The sequence below is a fragment of the Physella acuta genome, unplaced genomic scaffold (assembly GCF_028476545.2).
Source record: "Physella acuta isolate Inbredline_101_S28 unplaced genomic scaffold, ASM2847654v3 ptg000075l, whole genome shotgun sequence".
NCBI lineage: Eukaryota > Metazoa > Mollusca > Gastropoda > Physidae > Physella > Physella acuta.
In genome coordinates, this window is record NW_026731595.1 from 111,281 (window position 1) to 131,385 (window position 20,105).

The following is a 20,105-nucleotide window of genomic DNA, read 5'->3' on the forward strand; positions in this document are numbered from 1 at the left end:
ATATGTTCATTTTACACTTTTTGTGTACGGGGTCACCGTTTTCAAAATGGAGGAGTTTGATTTATGTAGCAACCGCGTAACAATTACAATATCAAACCATCATGTAGGCCACAACCTTCATTTTATTTATTTAATCAAAATAAAGTCTTACGATTTTCAGATATAAAAATAATATGAATGATTATTAGGTTTAGGGCTTAGGGCCTAGATCTAGATCTAGAATAAAAAATAGATAAAATAGTAAAATTAAACGAAGTGTCTACTCGGAATAAGATTTTTCGGCAAAAGATAGTTCTGCGCATGCGCAGTGACCTATGGCTAGGGTTAGGGCTAGAATGAGGGTTAGGGGTAGGATTAGGGATAGGGTTAGGGATAGGATTAGGGCTAGGGTTAGGGATAGGATTAGGGCTAGAGTTAGGGTTAGGATTAGGGATAGGATTAGGGATAGGGTTAAGGATAGGATTAGGGTTGGTATTAGGGTTCTGCGGTTGTAAACACACGCATGCGCAGTACCATCGAAAACATCGCCGTTAAGTCGTAGTTTCTCTCCATTGCGCATGCGTGTCGCATGCGTATCTTATTCCGACTAGAATCGGCCAAAATTAAATTAAAATAGTAAGAGATACGCCGTATGATCATTTATGATGTATGATACGGTAATGATGATGATGTAAAATCTGGTAATCTATCGTTTTGGGTACGTAAAATCGCCCGCGACTTGTAATGTAAAAACCAGGTGACTCCTTAAATTTTAAAAATTATTTCACATTTTGAGGAGGATTTTTTTTTTTTTTTAAATACAAAAATGTTTCTTTGTTTAATTTAGGCCCCTATGTACTACTAGTATGTACTTTAATGTACTATGTACCTGTTTTCAAACAATTGAATTAAAACTTTTCAATAATAAATGAAGACTAGCGATGTTTCCAACAGATGCAACCATGCTCATTTACTGACATTTACTGTAGCAGCCATCTTTTAAGTTCTTTCTTTGTTAACTTATAGCGCGGGATTCAGGGGGAGGCAACTCTATTTTACAAATGGCTGCTGTTTACATAGGAAATCCTGCTCGCAAACACTGCTGTTTAAAGTTAATTTCTTGCCTATATTGATATATTTAGCTATTGATTTAGGTTTATTATTCATTTATCTATAACAGGGGTCTCCAAACTTTTCAGCCCGAGGGCCGCATTAACTATCAAATTTCAGTTCGCGGGCCAGAGTAGAGTTTCTTCAATGCATCCTTTGGGGTGGCGGTGTCCACTGTGCCCCCCCCCCCAAAGAAATAGAATTTATATAGAAATATAAACACATTTTAAATGCAACCCCCCTACTTCCAGGAGAAAAAGTCTGAAAGAAACACTGTCCGGCTGACAACACACTCAAGGTCCAAGTTTGTTCTCCTCGGGCAAACACAAAAACCCACCCGCCATTTTTTTAACTTGTCTCTAAGGAGGTCATTTGCTTGCAATTCAATGACCTCCTCTGCAGTTCATGTGGGCAACTGGTTACATTTGCTTCAAATTGGTTTTGAAGCAGTCTCACTTCTTCTGCCTTTGAATCCTAGTCAGAAAACCGTTACTGAAACTGCAGCTGGAGGTCTTTGATGATCTTGCATGCAAATGATGTGAGGAACTCAGCTGTTGCTTCAGCCATTAAGACCTTGCACTGCTGAAAGTTCCAAAAACAAGGAACAGCTGTCCATCGACTCCATTTGAGTCACAATGTTTTCATCAACGTTTGCAACACAGTGGGCAAAGGTATTTATAACCAAAGCTAGATTTTCAAATTGTTTTGAATTTTCTGAGCAAAGTACCTCAGCCACTTCTAATAAACATTTTTTTCCGTGAACAAAAAGATCTCCGCGGGCCGGATGAGAAGACCTCGCGGGCCGCATCCGGCCCGCGGGCCGTAGTTTGGAGACCCCTGATCTATAATATTTGACACTAATATATCAAAATATACTTCTATTAAAGCCTTGACAATGAGGTAACTTTTTTGTACATTACTAGCCGCTGGCGATTTTACGTACCCAAAACGATAGATTACCGGTAACCTTAAGGTTTAAGAATCTATCGTTTTAGTTTAGTTTAGTTTAAGTTACGTAAAATCGATAGATTACCTTAGATTTAGTTAGATACTAGATACTTACTAAGATACTAACTAGTAACTAGATAGTTACTAGCTCTAATAGTAGATCTAGATAGATGGGCCCCTATTTTAATTTTTTTTATTAGGCCTCTACTAGAAATCTAGTTAATATTCTAGATCTAGAATTCTAGATCACTCATCAGTAGTAGTTAGAAATCTAGATTTAGACTCTAGCTAGTTTAAGTCTTACTCTAAGTCTAAGTAAACTAACAATTATAGGCCTATAATATTATATTCTAACTAGTGATAGGTTAGGGTGTTGGGAAATTGTGTAAAGTGAAATGGCGAGGTGGTAAACTGCGAGAAGAAAATGCAAGACATACCTGCGGAATCACGGGTAAACAGCGATACACAGTTTGTGAAAAAAATGTGTTTCGTGTTTTTTCTTTTTGGTTTTTTTTTAGTTACAAACTAAAGAAGCTGATATATCACAAACGTTTTTTGTGTGTTTTTTTTTAAAAAAATCTCTCGTTTTCTTGTCAGCGGGAGAAAAAAAAACCTGTCTCTATAGACGGGTCAGCATGAGTTCATAAAGAGAATATTATTTTAGACTATATCGGTAAAATCTATATCTAGATATTCAAAATTCTAAGCATTGTCGTCCGCTTCTTGCCCGCTCACACTTTCTTATCTGCGCGAGATAAGTCTACATTACTCATTAAGTCTACATCGTGACAAGACACAGCGCGACCTTAATATCATACTACTTTGACTTTTCTAAGGAAAAAAGTATACCAGCATGCAGCAACGTCATTTAAGGTCAATACCTCAGTGAATTATTTTTGGCTCAATTTCAATGAGTATACAGCACTCCCCTTTTCTTCACCACATTTTAAAACAAGTTAATAAAAAGTCTAGTGAACTTTTTATGCGCAATTTCCTTAATTAATTTTTTGTGACCGAACGAAAGGATATTTTGAAAACTTTCTTCGGCAATATTGTTCTAAATTATGGCAGGAATCGATTGGTAAATGTTTCAAGTCGCTAAGTGGTCTGGTTGCCGAGATATGGGCCAAAAACTGCATTTTTTCGAGGTTTTTTGGCTTTTCCGGGAAATCCAGGAAGGAATTCCGGGAATTTTTTGGCCCACAATGATCCTCGGAACTTGCTTAACATATTTGCTTTGGAACTAGTCCTCGATATTGCTTCGTTGAGGAGGAGATACGACTTAAAGCTGCGGACACCCATCCATCCATCCATCCATCCATCCATCCAGAAATAACGAACTAATAATCGCAATTGTCAGTATGGAAATTGCGCTAAAAAAACTAACGTGGTTGGGGTCAAATGTGTAACGTTCGATTAAAGAAAGGGAGCGGGTGGTATCTTTAAAAATAAATTATAAAGGAAATGTGTAATCTTATTACTTAATTAATTAGGCCTAGTTAATTTAATTATCTTTAAAGAAAATGTGTGTGGTATGTGGCCTGACCTATTAAATATATTATTGTTTTGAGTTTATATTTAACTCAATGCAACAAACGCGCCCACTGGTTGAGGCCACCCCGGGGGTTTGTTCTGCTACATAATAAAGCAAAATTAGCATTTTGAAAATTAATTAAGTTTTTCTTTACAAAGTACTTATGTTCAGCATTATTATACACACATAATTGGCTGTTCATTTGGTGCGCATTTCCTTTTTTTTAACAAGATTCTATTCTATATTTAAATGATTAAGTGTTTAAAAATAAAAAATCATGTCTATATCCCGAGTTGACATCCCGGAGTGTTAAATAAGGTTATTCAAGAAAGTTTAGGGGAGATCACTCCCGCTGTATTTAAACTGGTCTTACTGTTACTGACAGACACACTGTTAGTACTCTTTAGACCAGATTAAAAAAAAAAATCGTTTGATAGATTCTAGATTAGATCTAGAATCTAGATCAAGTCTAGATCTACTCTAGATTCTTGAATTGAAGTAAAGTTTTGTAAAGCGGTTAAGTTTACTATTACTAGAATCCAGATCTATACTACATACCATTTAGACTAGAAGTAAAATCCCAGATCTAGATCTATACTATGTGACAGCGTGTGTTGTCATGTATGTTGTTGTACGGAGTGAAGGAGGGTAACAAGGGAAGCTACTGGTCAAGTGACAGCTGGGTTTTTGTAAGCTGGAGGAAGGAGATGTGGAGCCATGAATGAGGATGGCAGTTAGAGGTGAGAGTGGGATGGCAGTTAGAGGTGAGAGTGGGATGGCAGTTAGAGGTGAGAGCGGGATGGCAGTTAGAGGTGAGAGCGGGATGGCAGTTAGAGGTGAGAGCGGGATGGTAGTTAGAGGTGAGAGTGGGATGGCAGTTAGTGAGAGTGGGATGGCAGTTAGAGGTGAGAGTGGGATGGCAGTTAGAGGTGAGAGTGGGATGGCAGTTAGAGGTGAGAGTGGGATGGCAGTTAGAGGTGAGAGTGGAATGGCAGTTAGAGGTGAGAGTGGGATGGCAGTTAGGGGTGAGAGTGGGATGGCAGTTAGTGAGAGTGGGATGGCAGTTAGAGGTGAGAGTGGGATGGCAGTTAGAGGTGAGAGTGGGATGGCAGTTAGAGGTGAGAGTGGGATGGCAGTTAGAGGTGAGAGTGGGATGGCAGTTAGAGGTGAGAGTGGGATGGCAGTTAGAGGTGAGAGTGGAATGGCAGTTAGAGGTGAGAGTGGAATGGCAGTTAGAGGTGAGAGCGGGATGGTAGTTAGAGGTGAGAGTGGGATGGTAGTTAGAGGTGAGAGTGGGATGGCAGTTAGAGGTGAGAGTGGGATGGCAGTTAGAGGTGAGAGTGGGATGGCAGTTAGGGGTGAGAGTGGGATGGTAGTTAGAGGTGAGAGTGGGATGGCAGTTAGAGGTGAGAGTGGGATGGCAGTTAGGGGTGAGAGTGGGATGGTAGTTAGAGGTGAGAGTGGGATGGCAGTTAGTTAACTAATTTTATACCTAACTAGGTTTATAACTTACTAGGTTTATACCTAACTTGGTTTATACCTAACTAGGTTTATACCTAACTAGGTTTATAACTTACTAGGTTTATACCTAACTTGGTTTATACCTAACTAGGTTTATACCTAACTAGCCGTCGGTACCCATTACACGTGAATTATAGGTCTATATATTTTTAATGTTATACATTTTTTAGAAGAATATTTTATAAAAAAGTTATTGGTCAAAATGCAATGTGCGTAACGATATTAGTGACAGAGCAAAGAAATAACTAAATAGCTAAAAGTCCGACACATTTAAATATGGCATTATATGCTACTAATACCTATTAGAAAAAATATAACCAAATTATATACATAATTAGTCAACACAACACCATATTAAATGCACACATTGATAAAAAGACTTAAATGATTCTGTTTTAAAAACTGACTTTTCAATGATATTTATGTTGTTTTTTAAAGTAATTCTTATTAGTTTTGGCCGTGGAAATTGTATAAATTTCATAAATTACGTCTCGATATGTAAATCTATAGATCTGAATCAAATTTTAATGAAATAGTTCATTTCTTCGTATTCTAAAATTGGAAGATGACGCCATTGGTTTTGTGTACTTTCCGTAGTTCAAACATATGACATGTGATGTCATCGATTTCGCCGTTCTTGTCACAACTATAAACATTTTTCCAGTTGCATAATTAAAACTGTTTTTTTACATTTGAATATGCTTTTATTTTTTATTTTCTTCTTTAAATAAAATGTTGTTTATACATTTAAAACATCTACCATATTATTTTCAACAAAAGTCCGTATCAAGTTCTCCACTGATCTGATACCCTGTGAAAATATTTTGCGGACAGAGAGAGAGAGACAGAGAGAGAGAAATGCGCACATGGGCTTCTATATATTAGGATTGTGTGGTTACAAAGTCCGAACCTCCTCATCTTAAAGCTACTGATGACTTGCACCAAATTTGAGTCAATTGTAAAAAAATAGCTTAGTGTATTGACCTGTATGTAAACCAACTTAGGCCTTCTTACAGAAATTGGATGTTATTTTATTTTTCTCTTTCATCTAATTATAAAAAAAATTGTAAACAGAATATCCAAATAAAAAGCCAAATATTAAAAGGCTTTCTAGCTTATGCATTGATAGAACACTCCACATCTTTGCATTTTAGTGCTTTTATGAGTAAAATCCCGCCCTCCCCAATATTAGAGCTCAGTTTTTTTATAAAAAATATGGCTGTATTTGGACTCCTAACTTTATGCAGGAATTCTATTGTATTGAATTTACATTAGATAAAAAGGACAATTATCATTTTTACAGAACTAAAATTGGTGCTTTTGATAGAACCAGTATCTACAATGAGTTGCTCAACATCATCTGAAGCTGACAGATTGGTAGACAGGTAATCCAACACATTTTTTATCTGCTAGATTGGTAATACATCTTCAAAGGTGTTCATATGCAAAAAGAATTCATAGTGCTAAGATAATGATCAAATCCTTCAGAAGCAGACTAAACTACTGGGTCCAGCACATTGCCAAGATAATGAATAAAAACCAAAGGAAAGTTGGTCTTGAAGATGTCCATCAGATACGTTTTGCCAGCCTCAAGTTGTTGCAGTGTCTTCAGCAGCTAGGTATGACATCTGTAATTTATATCTTCACCTCATCGTATTTTAGGTGTATATGTGTTCACATGTTATTGTGTTGTATGTGTATATGTGTTCACATGTTATATGTGTATATGTGTTCACATGTTATTGTGTTGTATGTGTATATGTGTTCACATGTTATATGTGTATATGTGTTCACATGTTATTGTGTTGTATGTGTATATGTGTTCACATGTTATATGTGTATATGTGTTCACATGTTATTGTGTTGTATGTGTATATGTGTTCACATGTTATATGTGTATATGTGTTCACATGTTATTGTGTTGTATGTGTATATGTGTTCACATGTTATATGTGTATATGTGTTCACATGTTATTGTGTTGTATGTGTATATGTGTTCACATGTTATATGTGTATATGTGTTCACATGTTATTGTGTTGTATGTGTATGTGTTCACATGTTATATGTGTATATGTGTTCACATGTTATTGTGTTGTATGTGTATATGTGTTTACATGTTATTGTGTTGTATGTGTATAATATGTGTTCACATGTTATATGTGTATATGTGTTCACATGTTATTGTGTTGTATGTGTATATGTGTTCACATGTTATATGTGTATATGTGTTCACATGTTATTGTGTTGTATGTGTATATGTGTTTACATGTTATTGTGTTGTATGTGTATATGTGTTCACATTTTATATGTGTATATGTGTTCACATGTTATTGTGTTGTATGGGGATATGTGTTCACATGTTATATGTGTATATGTGTTCACATGTTATTGTGTTGTATGTGTATATGTGTTCACTGTTATATGTGTATATGTGTTCACATGTTATTGTGTTGTATGTGTATATGTGTTCACATGTTATTGCGTTGTATGTGTATATGTGTTCACATGTTATTGTGTTGTATGTGTATATGTGTTCACATGTTATTGTGTTGTATGTGTATATGTGGTCACATGTTATTGTGTTGTATGTGTATATGTGGTCACATGTTATTGTGTTGTATGTGTATATGTGTTCACATGTTATTGTGTTGTATGTGTATATGTGTTCACATGTTATATGTGTATATGTGTTCACATGTTATTGTGTTGTATGTGTATATGTGTTCACATGTTATTGTGTTGTATGTGTATATGTGTTCACATGTTATTGTATTTTATGTGTATATGTGGTCACATGTTATTGTGTATATGTGTTCACATGTTATTGTGTTGTATATGTATATGTGGTCACATGTTATTGTGTATATGTGTTCACATGTTATTGTGTATATGTGTTCACATGTTATTGTGTATATGTGTTCACATGTTATTGTATTGTATGTGTATATGTGTTCACATGTTATTGTGTTGTATGTGTATATGTGTTCACATGTTATTGTGTTGTATGTGTATATGTGGTCACATGTTATTGTGTTGTATGTGTATATGTGGTCACATGTCCAGATGTGGGGCTGGCCTGACAACCACCTGTTACTGCACTTGCCAGGCGACCACCTCTGGTGAAAAGGGAGTCACCTCCGTCCGAAGTTAGGCTGGGACCACCTTGACTTTTAGTTCACCACCTTCTCCGTCTGTTTCATTTGACCTATCTTTAAGACGTTCACCCTCTGCATCAGTAGGTTCAGAACACGACAATTCTCTGCCCTACACAGTGGCGTCCACACATGACAATTCTCTGCCCTACACAGTGGCGTCCACACATGACAATTCTCTGCCCTACACAGTGGCGTCCACACATGACAATTCTCTGCCCTACACAATGGCGTCCACACATGACTCTAGTCAATTCTCTGCCCTACACAGTGGCGTCCACACATGACAATTCTCTGCCCTACACAGTGGCGTCCACACATGACTCTAGTCAATTCTCTGCCCTACACAGTGGCGTCCACACATGACTCTAGTCAATTCTCTGCCCTACACAGTGGCGTCCACACATGACTCTAGTCAATTCTCTGCCTTACACAGTGGCGTCCACACATGACTCTAGTCAATTCTCTGCCCTACACAGTGGCGTCCACACATGACTCTAGTCAATTCTCTGCCCTACACAGTGGCGTCCACACATGACTCTAGTCAATTCTCTGCCCTACACAGTGGCGTCCACACATGACTCTAGTCAATTCTCTGCCCTACACAGTGGCGTCCACACATGACAATTCTCTGCCCTACACAGTGGCGTCCACACATGACTCTAGTCAATTCTCTGCCCTACACAGTGGCATCCACACATGACAATTCTCTGCCCTACACAGTGGCGTCCACACATGACTCTAGTCAATTCTCTGCCCTACACAGTGGCGTCCACACATGACAATTCTCTGCCCTACACAGTGGCGTCCACACATGACAATTCTCTGCCCTACACAGTGGCGTCCACACATGACAATTCTCTGCCCTACACAGTGGCGTCCACACATGACTCTAGTCAATTCTCTGCCCTACACAGTGGCGTCCACACATGACTCTAGTCAATTCTCTGCCCTACACAGTGGCGTCCACACATGACTCTAGTCAATTCTCTGCCCTACACAGTGGCATCCACACATGACAATTCTCTGCCCTACACAGTGGCGTCCACACATGACTCTAGTCAATTCTCTGCCCTACACAGTGGCGTCCACACATGACTCTAGTCAATTCTCTGCCCTACACAGTGGCGTCCACACATGACTCTAGTCAATTCTCTGCCCTACACAGTGGCGTCCACACATGACAATTCTCTGCCCTACACAGTGGCGTCCACACATGACAATTCTCTGCCCTACACAGTGGCGTCCACACATGACAATTCTCTGCCCTACACAGTGGCGTCCACACATGACTCTAGTCAATTCTCTGCCCTACACAGTGGCGTCCACACATGACAATTCTCTGCCCTACACAGTGGCGTCCACACATGACTCTAGTCAATTCTCTGCCCTACACAGTGGCGTCCACACATGACAATTCTCTGCCCTACACAGTGGCGTCCACACATGACAATTCTCTGCCCTACACAGTGGCGTCCACACATGACTCTAGTCAATTCTCTGCCCTACACAGTGGCGTTCACACATGACTCTAGTCAATTCTCTGCCCTACACAGTGGCGTCCACACATGACTCTAGTCAATTCTCTGCCCTACACAATGGCGTACACACATGACTCTAGTCAATTCTCTGCCCTACACAGTGGCTTCCACACTCGACTCTAGTCAATTCTCTGCCCTACACAGTGGCGTCCACACATGACTCTAGTCAATTCTCTGCCTTACACAGTGGCGTCCACACATGACTCTAGTCAATTCTCTGCCCTACACAGTGGCGTCCACACATGACTCTAGTCAATTCTCTGCCCTACACAGTGGCGTCCACACATGACTCTAGTCAATTCTCTGCCCTACACAGTGGCGTCCACACATGACAATTCTCTGCCCTACACAGTGGCGTCCACACATGACAATTCTCTGCCCTACACAGTGGCGTCCACACATGACAATTCTCTGCCCTACACAGTGGCGTCCACACATGACTCTAGTCAATTCTCTGCCCTACACAGTGGCGTCCACACATGACAATTCTCTGCCCTACACAGTGGCGTCCACACATGACTCTAGTCAATTCTCTGCCCTACACAGTGGCGTCCACACATGACTCTAGTCAATTCTCTGCCCTACACAGTGGCGTCCACACATGACAATTCTCTGCCCTACACAGTGGCGTCCACACATGACAATTCTCTGCCCTACACAGTGGCGTCCACACATGACTCTAGTCAATTCTCTGCCCTACACAGTGGCGTCCACACATGACAATTCTCTGCCCTACACAGTGGCGTCCACACATGACTCTAGTCAATTCTCTGCCCTACACAGTGGCGTCCACACATGACTCTAGTCAATTCTCTGCCCTACACAGTGGCGTCCACACATGACAATTCTCTGCCCTACACAGTGGCGTCCACACATGACAATTCTCTGCCCTACACAGTGGCGTCCACACATGACAATTCTCTGCCCTACACAGTGGCGTCCACACATGACAATTCTCTGCCCTACACAGTGGCATCCACACATGACTCTAGTCAATTCTCTGCCCTACACAGTGGCGTCCACACATGACAATTCTCTGCCCTACACAGTGGCGTCCACACATGACTCTAGTCAATTCTCTGCCCTACACAGTGGCGTCCACACATGACTCTAGTCAATTCTCTGCCCTACACAGTGGCGTCCACACATGACTCTAGTCAATTCTCTGCCCTACACAGTGGCGTCCACACATGACTCTAGTCAATTCTCTGCCCTACACAGTGGCGTCCACACATGACAATTCTCTGCCCTACACAGTGGCGTCCACACATGACAATTCTCTGCCCTACACAGTGGCATCCACACATGACTCTAGTCAATTCTCTGCCCTACACAGTGGCGTCCACACATGACTCTAGTCAATTCTCTGCCCTACACAGTGGCGTCCACACATGACTCTAGTCAATTCTCTGCCCTACACAGTGGCGTCCACACATGACTCTAGTCAATTCTCTGCCCTACACAGTGGCGTCCACACATGACTCTAGTCAATTCTCTGCCCTACACAGTGGCGTCCACACATGACAATTCTCTGCCCTACACAGTGGCGTCCACACATGACAATTCTCTGCCCTACACAGTGGCATCCACACATGACTCTAGTCAATTCTCTGCCCTACACAGTGGCGTCCACACATGACAATTCTCTGCCCTACACAGTGGCGTCCACACATGACTCTAGTCAATTCTCTGCCCTACACAGTGGCGTCCACACATGACAATTCTCTGCCCTACACAGTGGCGTCCACACATGACAATTCTCTGCCCTACACAGTGGCGTCCACACATGACAATTCTCTGCCCTACACAGTGGCGTCCACACATGACAATTCTCTGCCCTACACAGTGACGTCCGCCACATCGTCGGCCTTTTCTCTGATGACCTCTCCGACCTCTGCTTGTGTCATGTCTGTCGACAATCCTGCTCGTGCTGAGACTGACATTCATGGTGCAGCTGTCTACCCTCCTCATACGCACCCTCTGACTGCAACCCTCCCCCACGGCGGAACACCCGACAGCCGTACCCCCTGTCGCTAGGCGAGATAACTGGGGCTGTGGCTGCTCGACACTGTGCTGTTCTTGGTGGGGTAACCTTGGGCTGAGAGTTTGGTAGACCACACATCAGCATCCTCTCCCCAACCCTAACCCTGGTGGGGTAACCTTGGGCTGAGAGTTTGGTAGACCACACATCCTCTCCCCAACCCTAACCCTGGTGGGGTAACCTTGGGCTGAGAGTTTGGTAGACCACACATCCTCTCCCCAACCCTAACCCTGGTGGGGTAACCTTGGGCTGAGAGTTTGGTAGACCACACATCCTCTCCCCAACCCTAACCCTTTAGCATTTAACATGTGGCCATGTAATACTAAATGGGGTAACCTTGGGCTGAGAGTTTGGTAGACCACACATCAGCATCCTCTCCCCAACACTAACCCTGGTGGGGTAACCTTGGGCTGAGAGTTTGGTAGACCACACATCAGCTCCCCAACCCTAATCCTGGTGGGGTAACCTTGGGCTGAGAGTTTGGTAGACCACACATCAGCTCCCCAACCCTAACCCTGGTGGGGTAACCTTGGGCTGAGAGTTTGGTAGACCACACATCCTCTCCCCAACACTAACCCTGGTGGGGTAACCTTGGGCTGAGAGTTTGGTAGACCACACATCCTCTCCCCAACCCTTATCCTGGTGGGGTAACCTTGGGCTGAGAGTTTGGTAGACCACACATCAACATCCTCTCCCCAACCCTAATCCTGGTGGGGTAACCTTGGGCTGAGAGTTTGGTAGACCACACATCAACATCCTCTCCCCAACCCTAATCCTGGTGGGGTAACCTTGGGCTGAGAGTTTGGTAGACCACACATCCTCTCCCCAACCCTTATCCTGGTGGGGTAACCTTGGGCTGAGAGTTTGGTAGACCACACATCAGCTCCCCAACCCTAACCCTGGTGGGGTAACCTTGGGCTGAGAGTTTGGTAGACCACACATCCTCTCCCCAACACTAACCCTGGTGGGGTAACCTTGGGCTGAGAGTTTGGTAGACCACACATCAGCTCCCCAACACTAACCCTGGTGGGGTAACCTTGGGCTGAGAGTTTGGTAGACCACACATCCTCTCCCCAACACTAATCCTGGTGGGGTAACCTTGGGCTGAGAGTTTGGTAGACCACACATCAGCTCCCCAACCCTAACCCTGGTGGGGTAACCTTGGGCTGAGAGTTTGGTAGACCACACATCAACATCCTCTCCCCAACCCTAACCCTGGTGGGGTAACCTTGGGCTGAGAGTTTGGTAGACCACACATCAACATCCTCTCCCCAACCCTAACCCTGGTGGGGTAACCTTGGGCTGAGAGTTTGGTAGACCACACATCAACATCCTCTCCCCAACCCTAACCCTGGTGGGGTAACCTTGGGCTGAGAGTTTGGTAGACCACACATCAACATCCTCTCCCCAACCCTAACCCTGGTGGGGTAACCTTGGGCTGAGAGTTTGGTAGACCACACATCCTCTCCCCAACCCTTATCCTGGTGGGGTAACCTTGGGCTGAGAGTTTGGTAGACCACACATCCTCTCCCCAACCCTTATCCTGGTGGGGTAACCTTGGGCTGAGAGTTTGGTAGACCACACATCAACATCCTCTCCCCAACCCTAATCCTGGTGGGGTAACCTTGGGCTGAGAGTTTGGTAGACCACACATCAGTATCCACTCCCCGAGGGTTAGCAGGCTCCTCCAGATGTTAGCAGGCTCCTCCAGATGGCCGTTGTTCCCAGGCTGGAATCTCTGCCACCTTCTCTGCTAGACAAGTTATTCCTCAATGAGCGTCAGCGGCGTCTCCTGGCAAACAGCTGCCATTAGTGTGCCGACCTGGATGTTCACATGTCATTGTATTGTATGTGTATATGCATGTTCATGTGTCATTGTATTGTATGTGTATATGCATGTTCATGTGTCATTGTATTGTATGTGTATAGACATATTCATGTGTCAGTGTATTGTATGTGTATATGCATGTTCACGTGTCATTGTATTGTATGTGTATATGCATGTTCACGTGTCATTTTTATTGTATGTGTATATGCATGTTCACGTGTCATTGTATTGTATGTGTATATGCATGTTCACGTGTCATTGTATTGTATGTGTATATGCATGTTCACGTGTCATTGTATTGTATGTGTATATGCATGTTCATGTGTCATTGTATTGTATGTGTATATGCATGTTCACGTGTCATTGTATTGTATGTGTATATGCATGTTCATGTGTCATTGTATTGTATGTGTATATGCATGTTCATGTGTCATTGTATTGTATGTGTATATGCATGTTCATGTGTCATTGTATTGTATGTGTATATGCATGTTCATGTGTCATTGTATTGTATGTGTATATGCATGTTCATGTGTCATTGTATTGTATGTGTATATGCATGTTCATGTGTTATTGTATTGTATGTGTATATGCATGTTCACGTGTCATTGTATGTGTATATGCATGTTTATGTGCCATTGTATTGTATGTGTATATGCATGTTCATGTGTCATTGTATTGTATGTGTATATGCATGTTCACGTGTCATTGTATTGTATGTGTATATGCATGTTCACGTGTCATTGTATGTGTATATGCATGTTTATGTGCCATTGTATTGTATGTGTATATGCATGTTCATGTGCCATTGTATTGTATGTGTATATGCATGTTCATGTGTCATTGTATTGTATGTGTATATGCATGTTCATGTGTCATTGTATTGTATGTGTATATGCATGTTCTGCTTTGTTCTTAATGGTAATATTGTATGGGATATCCTTCAACACAATTTAGTATTACATGGCCACATGTTAAATGCTAAAGGGTTAGGGTTGGGGAGCTGATGTGTGGTCTACCAAACTCTCAGCCCAAGGTTACCCCACCAGGGTTAGGGTTGGGGAGAGGATGTGTGGTCTACCAAACTCTCAGCCCAAGGTTACCCCACCAGGGTTAGGGTTGGGGAGAGGATGCTGATGTGTGGTCTACCAAACTCTCAGCCCAAGGTTACCCCACCAGGGTTAGGGTTGGGGAGAGGATGCTGATGTGTGGTCTACCAAACTCTCAGCCCAAGGTTACCCCACCAGGATTAGGGTTGGGGAGAGGATGTGTGGTCTACCAAACTCTCAGCCCAAGGTTACCCCACCAGGATTAGGGTTGGGGAGAGGATGTGTGGTCTACCAAACTCTCAGCCCAAGGTTACCCCATTTAGTATTACATGGCCACATGTTAAATGATAAAGGATTTAGTTCCCTTAACTTTGTCCATCCAAGAACAATCTACAAGAGTAAAGTATAATTTCTCTATTTACAGACAAACCTAGTAAAGATGCTTTTGTAAAGAATGTTGTAGCAGTGGATACATTGATTTCTGTTTTACAGGTAGGCATACTTAGAACATTCAAATTGTGTTGATCTAGAACATTATAATTGTGTTAACTTAGAACATTCTATTTATGTTAACCTAGAACATTGTATGTAGTGGCCCATTGGGATTGTATGTAGTGGCCCATTGGAATTGTATGTAGTGGCCCATTGGGATTGTATGTAGTGGCCCATTGGAATTGTATGTAGTGACCCATTTGGAATTGTATGTAGTGACCCATTTGGAATTGTATGTAGTGACCCATTTGGAATTGTATGTAGTGGCCCATTGGGATTGTATGTAGTGGCCCATTGGGATTGTATGTAGTGGCCCCTACTGGGGCGCAAAATGGCAGCCTACTGGGGTGCCAGTGGATATGCTTGATAAAATGTAGTTGGCTATTGAGTAGCCCATTGTGTCCATATTGTATTAAAGAAACTTAGGCATCACAGTGCTCATGGGTGAGCTCAGGATACTGATGTGTGGGGAATATGATCTGTGCATGTTTAGATTTGTGTGGGGAATATGATCTGTGCATGTTTAGATTTGTGTGGGGAATATGATCTGTGCATGTTTAGATTTGTGTGGGGAATATGATCTGTGCATGTTTAGATTTCTATAACGGGGAATGAATTGTAACCACTTTTGATATTAACACAATGGATAGTGTATTAGGTATGTGTTAAGGTTAACACAGTGTTTAGGTATGTGTTTAGGTTAACACAGTGTTTAGGTATGTATTAAGGTTAACACAGTGTTTAGGTATGTGTTAAGGTTAACACAGTGTTTAGGTATGTGTTAAGGTTAACACAGTGTTTAGGTATGTGTTAAGGTTAACACAGTGTTTAGGTATGTGTTAAGGTTAACACAGTGTTTAGGTATATGTTAAGGTTAACAAAGTGTTTAGGTATGTGTTAAGGTTAACACAGTATTTAGGTATGTGTTAAGGTTAACACAGTGTTTAGGTATGTGTTTAGGTTAACACAGTGTTTAGGTATGTTTTAAGGTTAACACATTGTTTAGGTATGTGTTTAGGTTAACACAGTGTTTAGGTATGTGTTAAGGTTAACACAGTGTTTAGGTATGTGTTAAGGTTAACACAGTGTTTAGGTATGTATTAAGGTTAACACAGTGTTTAGGTATGTGTTAAGGTTAACACAGTGTTTAGGTATGTGTTAAGGTTAACACAGTGTTTAGGTATGTGTTAAGGTTAACACAGTGTTTAGGTATGTGTTAAGGTTAACACAGTGTTTAGGTATGTGTTAAGGTTAACACATTGTTTAGGTATGTGTTTAGGTTAACACAGTGTTTAGGTATGTGTAAACATCGTGTTTTTTACTTTCAGGCTGTAACATGTGAACAGACCCTGTCTAACATGGTCAGCATCTTCATAGATATTGCTGGTAAACAGCGTACGTTTTTTATGTTGGTTACACTTACTTTAGGACATTTGTTAACCTTGATTACACTTACAATAGGACATTAGTTAACCTTGATTACACTAACATTAGGACATTTGTTAACCTTGATTACACTTACAATAGGACATTTGTTAATCTTGAATACACTTACATTAGGACATTTGTTAATCTTGATTACACTTACATTAGGACATTTGTTAACCTTGATTACACTTACATTAGGACATTTGTTAACCTTTATTACACTTACATTAGGACATTGGTTAACCTTGATTACACTAACATTAGGACATTTGTTAACCTTGATTACACTTACATTAGGACATTTGCTAACCTTGATTATACTTACATTAGGACATTTGTTAACCTTGATTACACTTACATTAGGACATTTGTTAACCTTGATTACACTTACAATAGGAAATTTGTTAATCTAGATTACACTTACAATAGGACATTTGTTAATCTTGAATACACTTACAAAAGGACATTTGTTAACCTTGATTACATTTACAATAGGACATTTGTTAACCTTGATTACACTTACAATAGGACATTGGTTAACCTTGATTACACTAACATTAGGACATTGGTTAACCTTGATTACACTAACATTAGGACATTTGTTAATCTTGATTACACTTACATTAGGACATTTGTTAATCTTGATTACACTTACATTAGGACATTTGTTAATCTTGAATACACTTACAATAGGACATTTGTTAACCTTGATTACACTTACAATAGGACATTTGTTAACCTTGATTACACTAACATTAGGACATTGGTTAACCTTGATTACACTAACATTAGGACATTTGTTAATCTTGATTACACTTACATTAGGACATTTGTTAACCTTGATTACACTTACATTAGGACATTTGTATTTTGAAATGTAGCATATCCTAAAAACATTAGTTAAACTTTAATTTTGATCTGATATTTTAGTCATGAAAGAATTGTGTGTACAAAATGTGACATGATTGAGTATAGTACTGTATGTGCATGTTCCCTGATGTCATATGGTATTGTATGTGCATGTTCCCTGATGTCATATGGTATTGCCATGCTCCCTGATGTGACAATCTCTATGAGTTATTGCCGTGTGTTTCAGCATCCAACAGACGCATCTCAGTGCTGGTCAGCCATGGATTGACCACAGTTTTATTTCAGATCTTAAAGTTAGCTCACACCAATGATCTACTCATTTCTGATGATTTGCTCATTGACATTCATGTCCTACTCAGTAGGATAGGCCACAAAGGTATGTAGCATGTTTGTTACATATGTGGATCACATGTTGTATATTGTTTATATTAGTTAAGTATGTAGGCCACATGTTATAAATATTTATGTTAGTTATGTATGTAGGCCACATGTTATAAATGTTTATATTAGTTAGGTATGTAGGCCACATGTTATAAATATTTATGTTAGTTATGTATGTAGGCCACATGTTATAAATGTTTATATTAGTTAGGTATGTAGGCCACATGTTATAAATGTTTATATTAGTTAGGTATGTAGGCCACATGTTATAAATGTTTATATTAGTTATGTGTGTAGGCCACATGTTATAAATATTTATGTTAGTCATGTCAGGTTTTTGTATTTAGATCGCAAGTTTGCAGTGAAGGCGCGTCTTCACCAGAGCTTGATGTTGACATTAAACTTGGTCAAGTCGCATTCTCACAACTTTAGAAATCTACAGGCACTTCTTCAAGTCTTAAAACTCTACACCAACAATAGTACGTATTCTGTCACCAACAATAGTACGTATTCTGTCACCAACAATAGTACGTATACTGTCACCAACAATAGTACATATTCTGTCACCAACAATAGTACGTATTCTGTCACCAACAATAGTACGTATTCTGTCACCAACAATAGTACGTATTCTGTCACCAACAATTGTACGTATTCTGTCACCAACAATAGTACGTATTCTGTCGGCTGTTGTTTTCAAATCTAATAGTGTATATCATATAAACTTTTAAAAAAATCAATTTTAGCCTTGTACACAAAATGATACAAAAATCTTTCTGTTTGTAAATGATCTTTCCATTTGTAAATAATCTTTCTGTTTGTAAATGATCTTTCCATTTGTAAATAATCTTTATGTTTGTAAAAGATCTTTCCATTTGTAAATAATCTTTATGTTTGTAAAAGATCTTTCCATTTGTAAATAACATTTATGTTTGTAAAAGATCTTTCCATTTGTAAATAATCTTTATGTTTGTAAAATGTATGTTTGTGAATGATCTTTGTGTTTGTTAATGATCTTTCTGTTAGTAAATGATCTTTATGTTTGTAAGTAATCTTTCCATTTGTAAATGATCTTTCCTTTTGTAAATGATCTTTTCAGGTGTCAATGCATCTTACCTTGGGAAACACAATGCAGTCAACTGTATGCTGAAAATTTTGAGCCTGTGTGGGAAGAGACACACAGTGGACCTAAAGCTGGCCCTGGAGAATTTGTTTCACTTGACCAAGTCCAGTTGTCCATTTTTTTTTTTACATCTTGTCATTGTTGACTGTCATATTATGTCAGACTGTCAATTATCATGTCAGACTGTCAATTATCATGTCAGACTGTCAATTATCATGTCAGACTGTCAATTATCATGTCAGACTGTCAATTATCATGTCAGACTGTCAATTATTATGTCAGACTGTCAATTATCATGTCAGACTGTCAATTATCATGTCAGACTGTCAATTATCATGTCAGACTGTCAATTATCATGTCAGACTGTCAATTATCATGTCAGACTGTCAATTATCATGTCAGACTGTCAATTATCATGTCAGACTGTCAATTATCATGTCAGACTGTCAATTATCATGTCAGACTGTCAATTATCATGTCAGACTGTCAATTATCATGTCAGACTGTCAATTATCATGTCAGACTGTCAATTATCATGTCAGACTGTCAATTATCATGTCAGACTGTCAATTATCATGTCAGACTGTCAATTATCATGTCAGACTGTCAATTATCATGTCAGACTGTCAATTATCATGTCAGACTGTCAATTATCATGTCAGACTGTCAATTATCATGTCAGACTGTCAATTATCATGTCAGACTGTCAATTATCATGTCAGACTGTCAATTATCATGTCAGACTGTCAATTATCATGTCAGACTGTCAATTATCATGTCAGACTGTCAATTATCATGTCAGACTGTCAATTCTCATGTCAGACTGTCAATTATCATGTCAGACTGTCAATTATCATTTGATTTCAGACTGTCATCATAAAGTATATTTAAAAAAAAAAAAATTAGAATTAATTCTTGAAACATGAAAATCTGATTAGTTGCAGAAAGCAATGCAGCAATTAAAATCTGTCTAATTGGTTGCAGAAAGCAATGCAGCAATTAAAATCTGTCTAATTGGTTGCAGAAAGCAATGCAGCAATTAAAATCTGTCTAATTGGTTGCAGAAAGCAATGCAGCAATTAAAATCTGTCTAATTGGTTGCAGAAA

At 40.0% G+C, this 20,105-nt stretch overlaps 2 protein-coding genes across 7 annotated transcripts in view; both read left to right on the plus strand.

Moving 5' to 3' along the window:
- Positions 1 to 20,105, plus strand: part of LOC131953133 (cytosolic carboxypeptidase 1) — a 102,207-nt gene continuing 82,102 nt past the window's right edge. For 2 of the 6 annotated variants that reach the window (XM_059316168.1, XM_059316214.1), the window contains exons 1-8: positions 1 to 103; positions 6,396 to 6,477; positions 6,581 to 6,711; positions 15,129 to 15,196; positions 16,525 to 16,591; positions 17,721 to 17,870; positions 18,223 to 18,354; positions 18,975 to 19,106. In XM_059316168.1, coding sequence (XP_059172151.1) covers positions 6,434 to 6,477; positions 6,581 to 6,711; positions 15,129 to 15,196; positions 16,525 to 16,591; positions 17,721 to 17,870; positions 18,223 to 18,354; positions 18,975 to 19,106 — 724 coding nt within the window. In that variant the 5' untranslated portion in view covers positions 1 to 103; positions 6,396 to 6,433. Of the gene's footprint in view, positions 104 to 2,395; positions 2,489 to 6,395; positions 6,478 to 6,580; positions 6,712 to 15,128; positions 15,197 to 16,524; positions 16,592 to 17,720; positions 17,871 to 18,222; positions 18,355 to 18,974; positions 19,107 to 20,105 lie in introns of all 6 variants that reach the window. The other 4 variants (XM_059316176.1, XM_059316186.1, XM_059316205.1 and 1 more) reach the window with 4 other exon arrangements.
- Positions 4,299 to 5,051, plus strand: LOC131953125 (paraneoplastic antigen Ma6E-like). Its single transcript, XM_059316156.1, has one exon. It carries the CDS (start codon positions 4,299 to 4,301, stop codon positions 5,049 to 5,051), a length of 753 nt encoding a protein of 250 aa, XP_059172139.1.

Coding starts and splice junctions, on each gene's coding strand:
- LOC131953125 (XM_059316156.1), top strand. CDS start 4,299: ATGGCAGTTAGAGGTGAGAGTGGGATGGCAGTTAGAGGTGAGAGTGGG.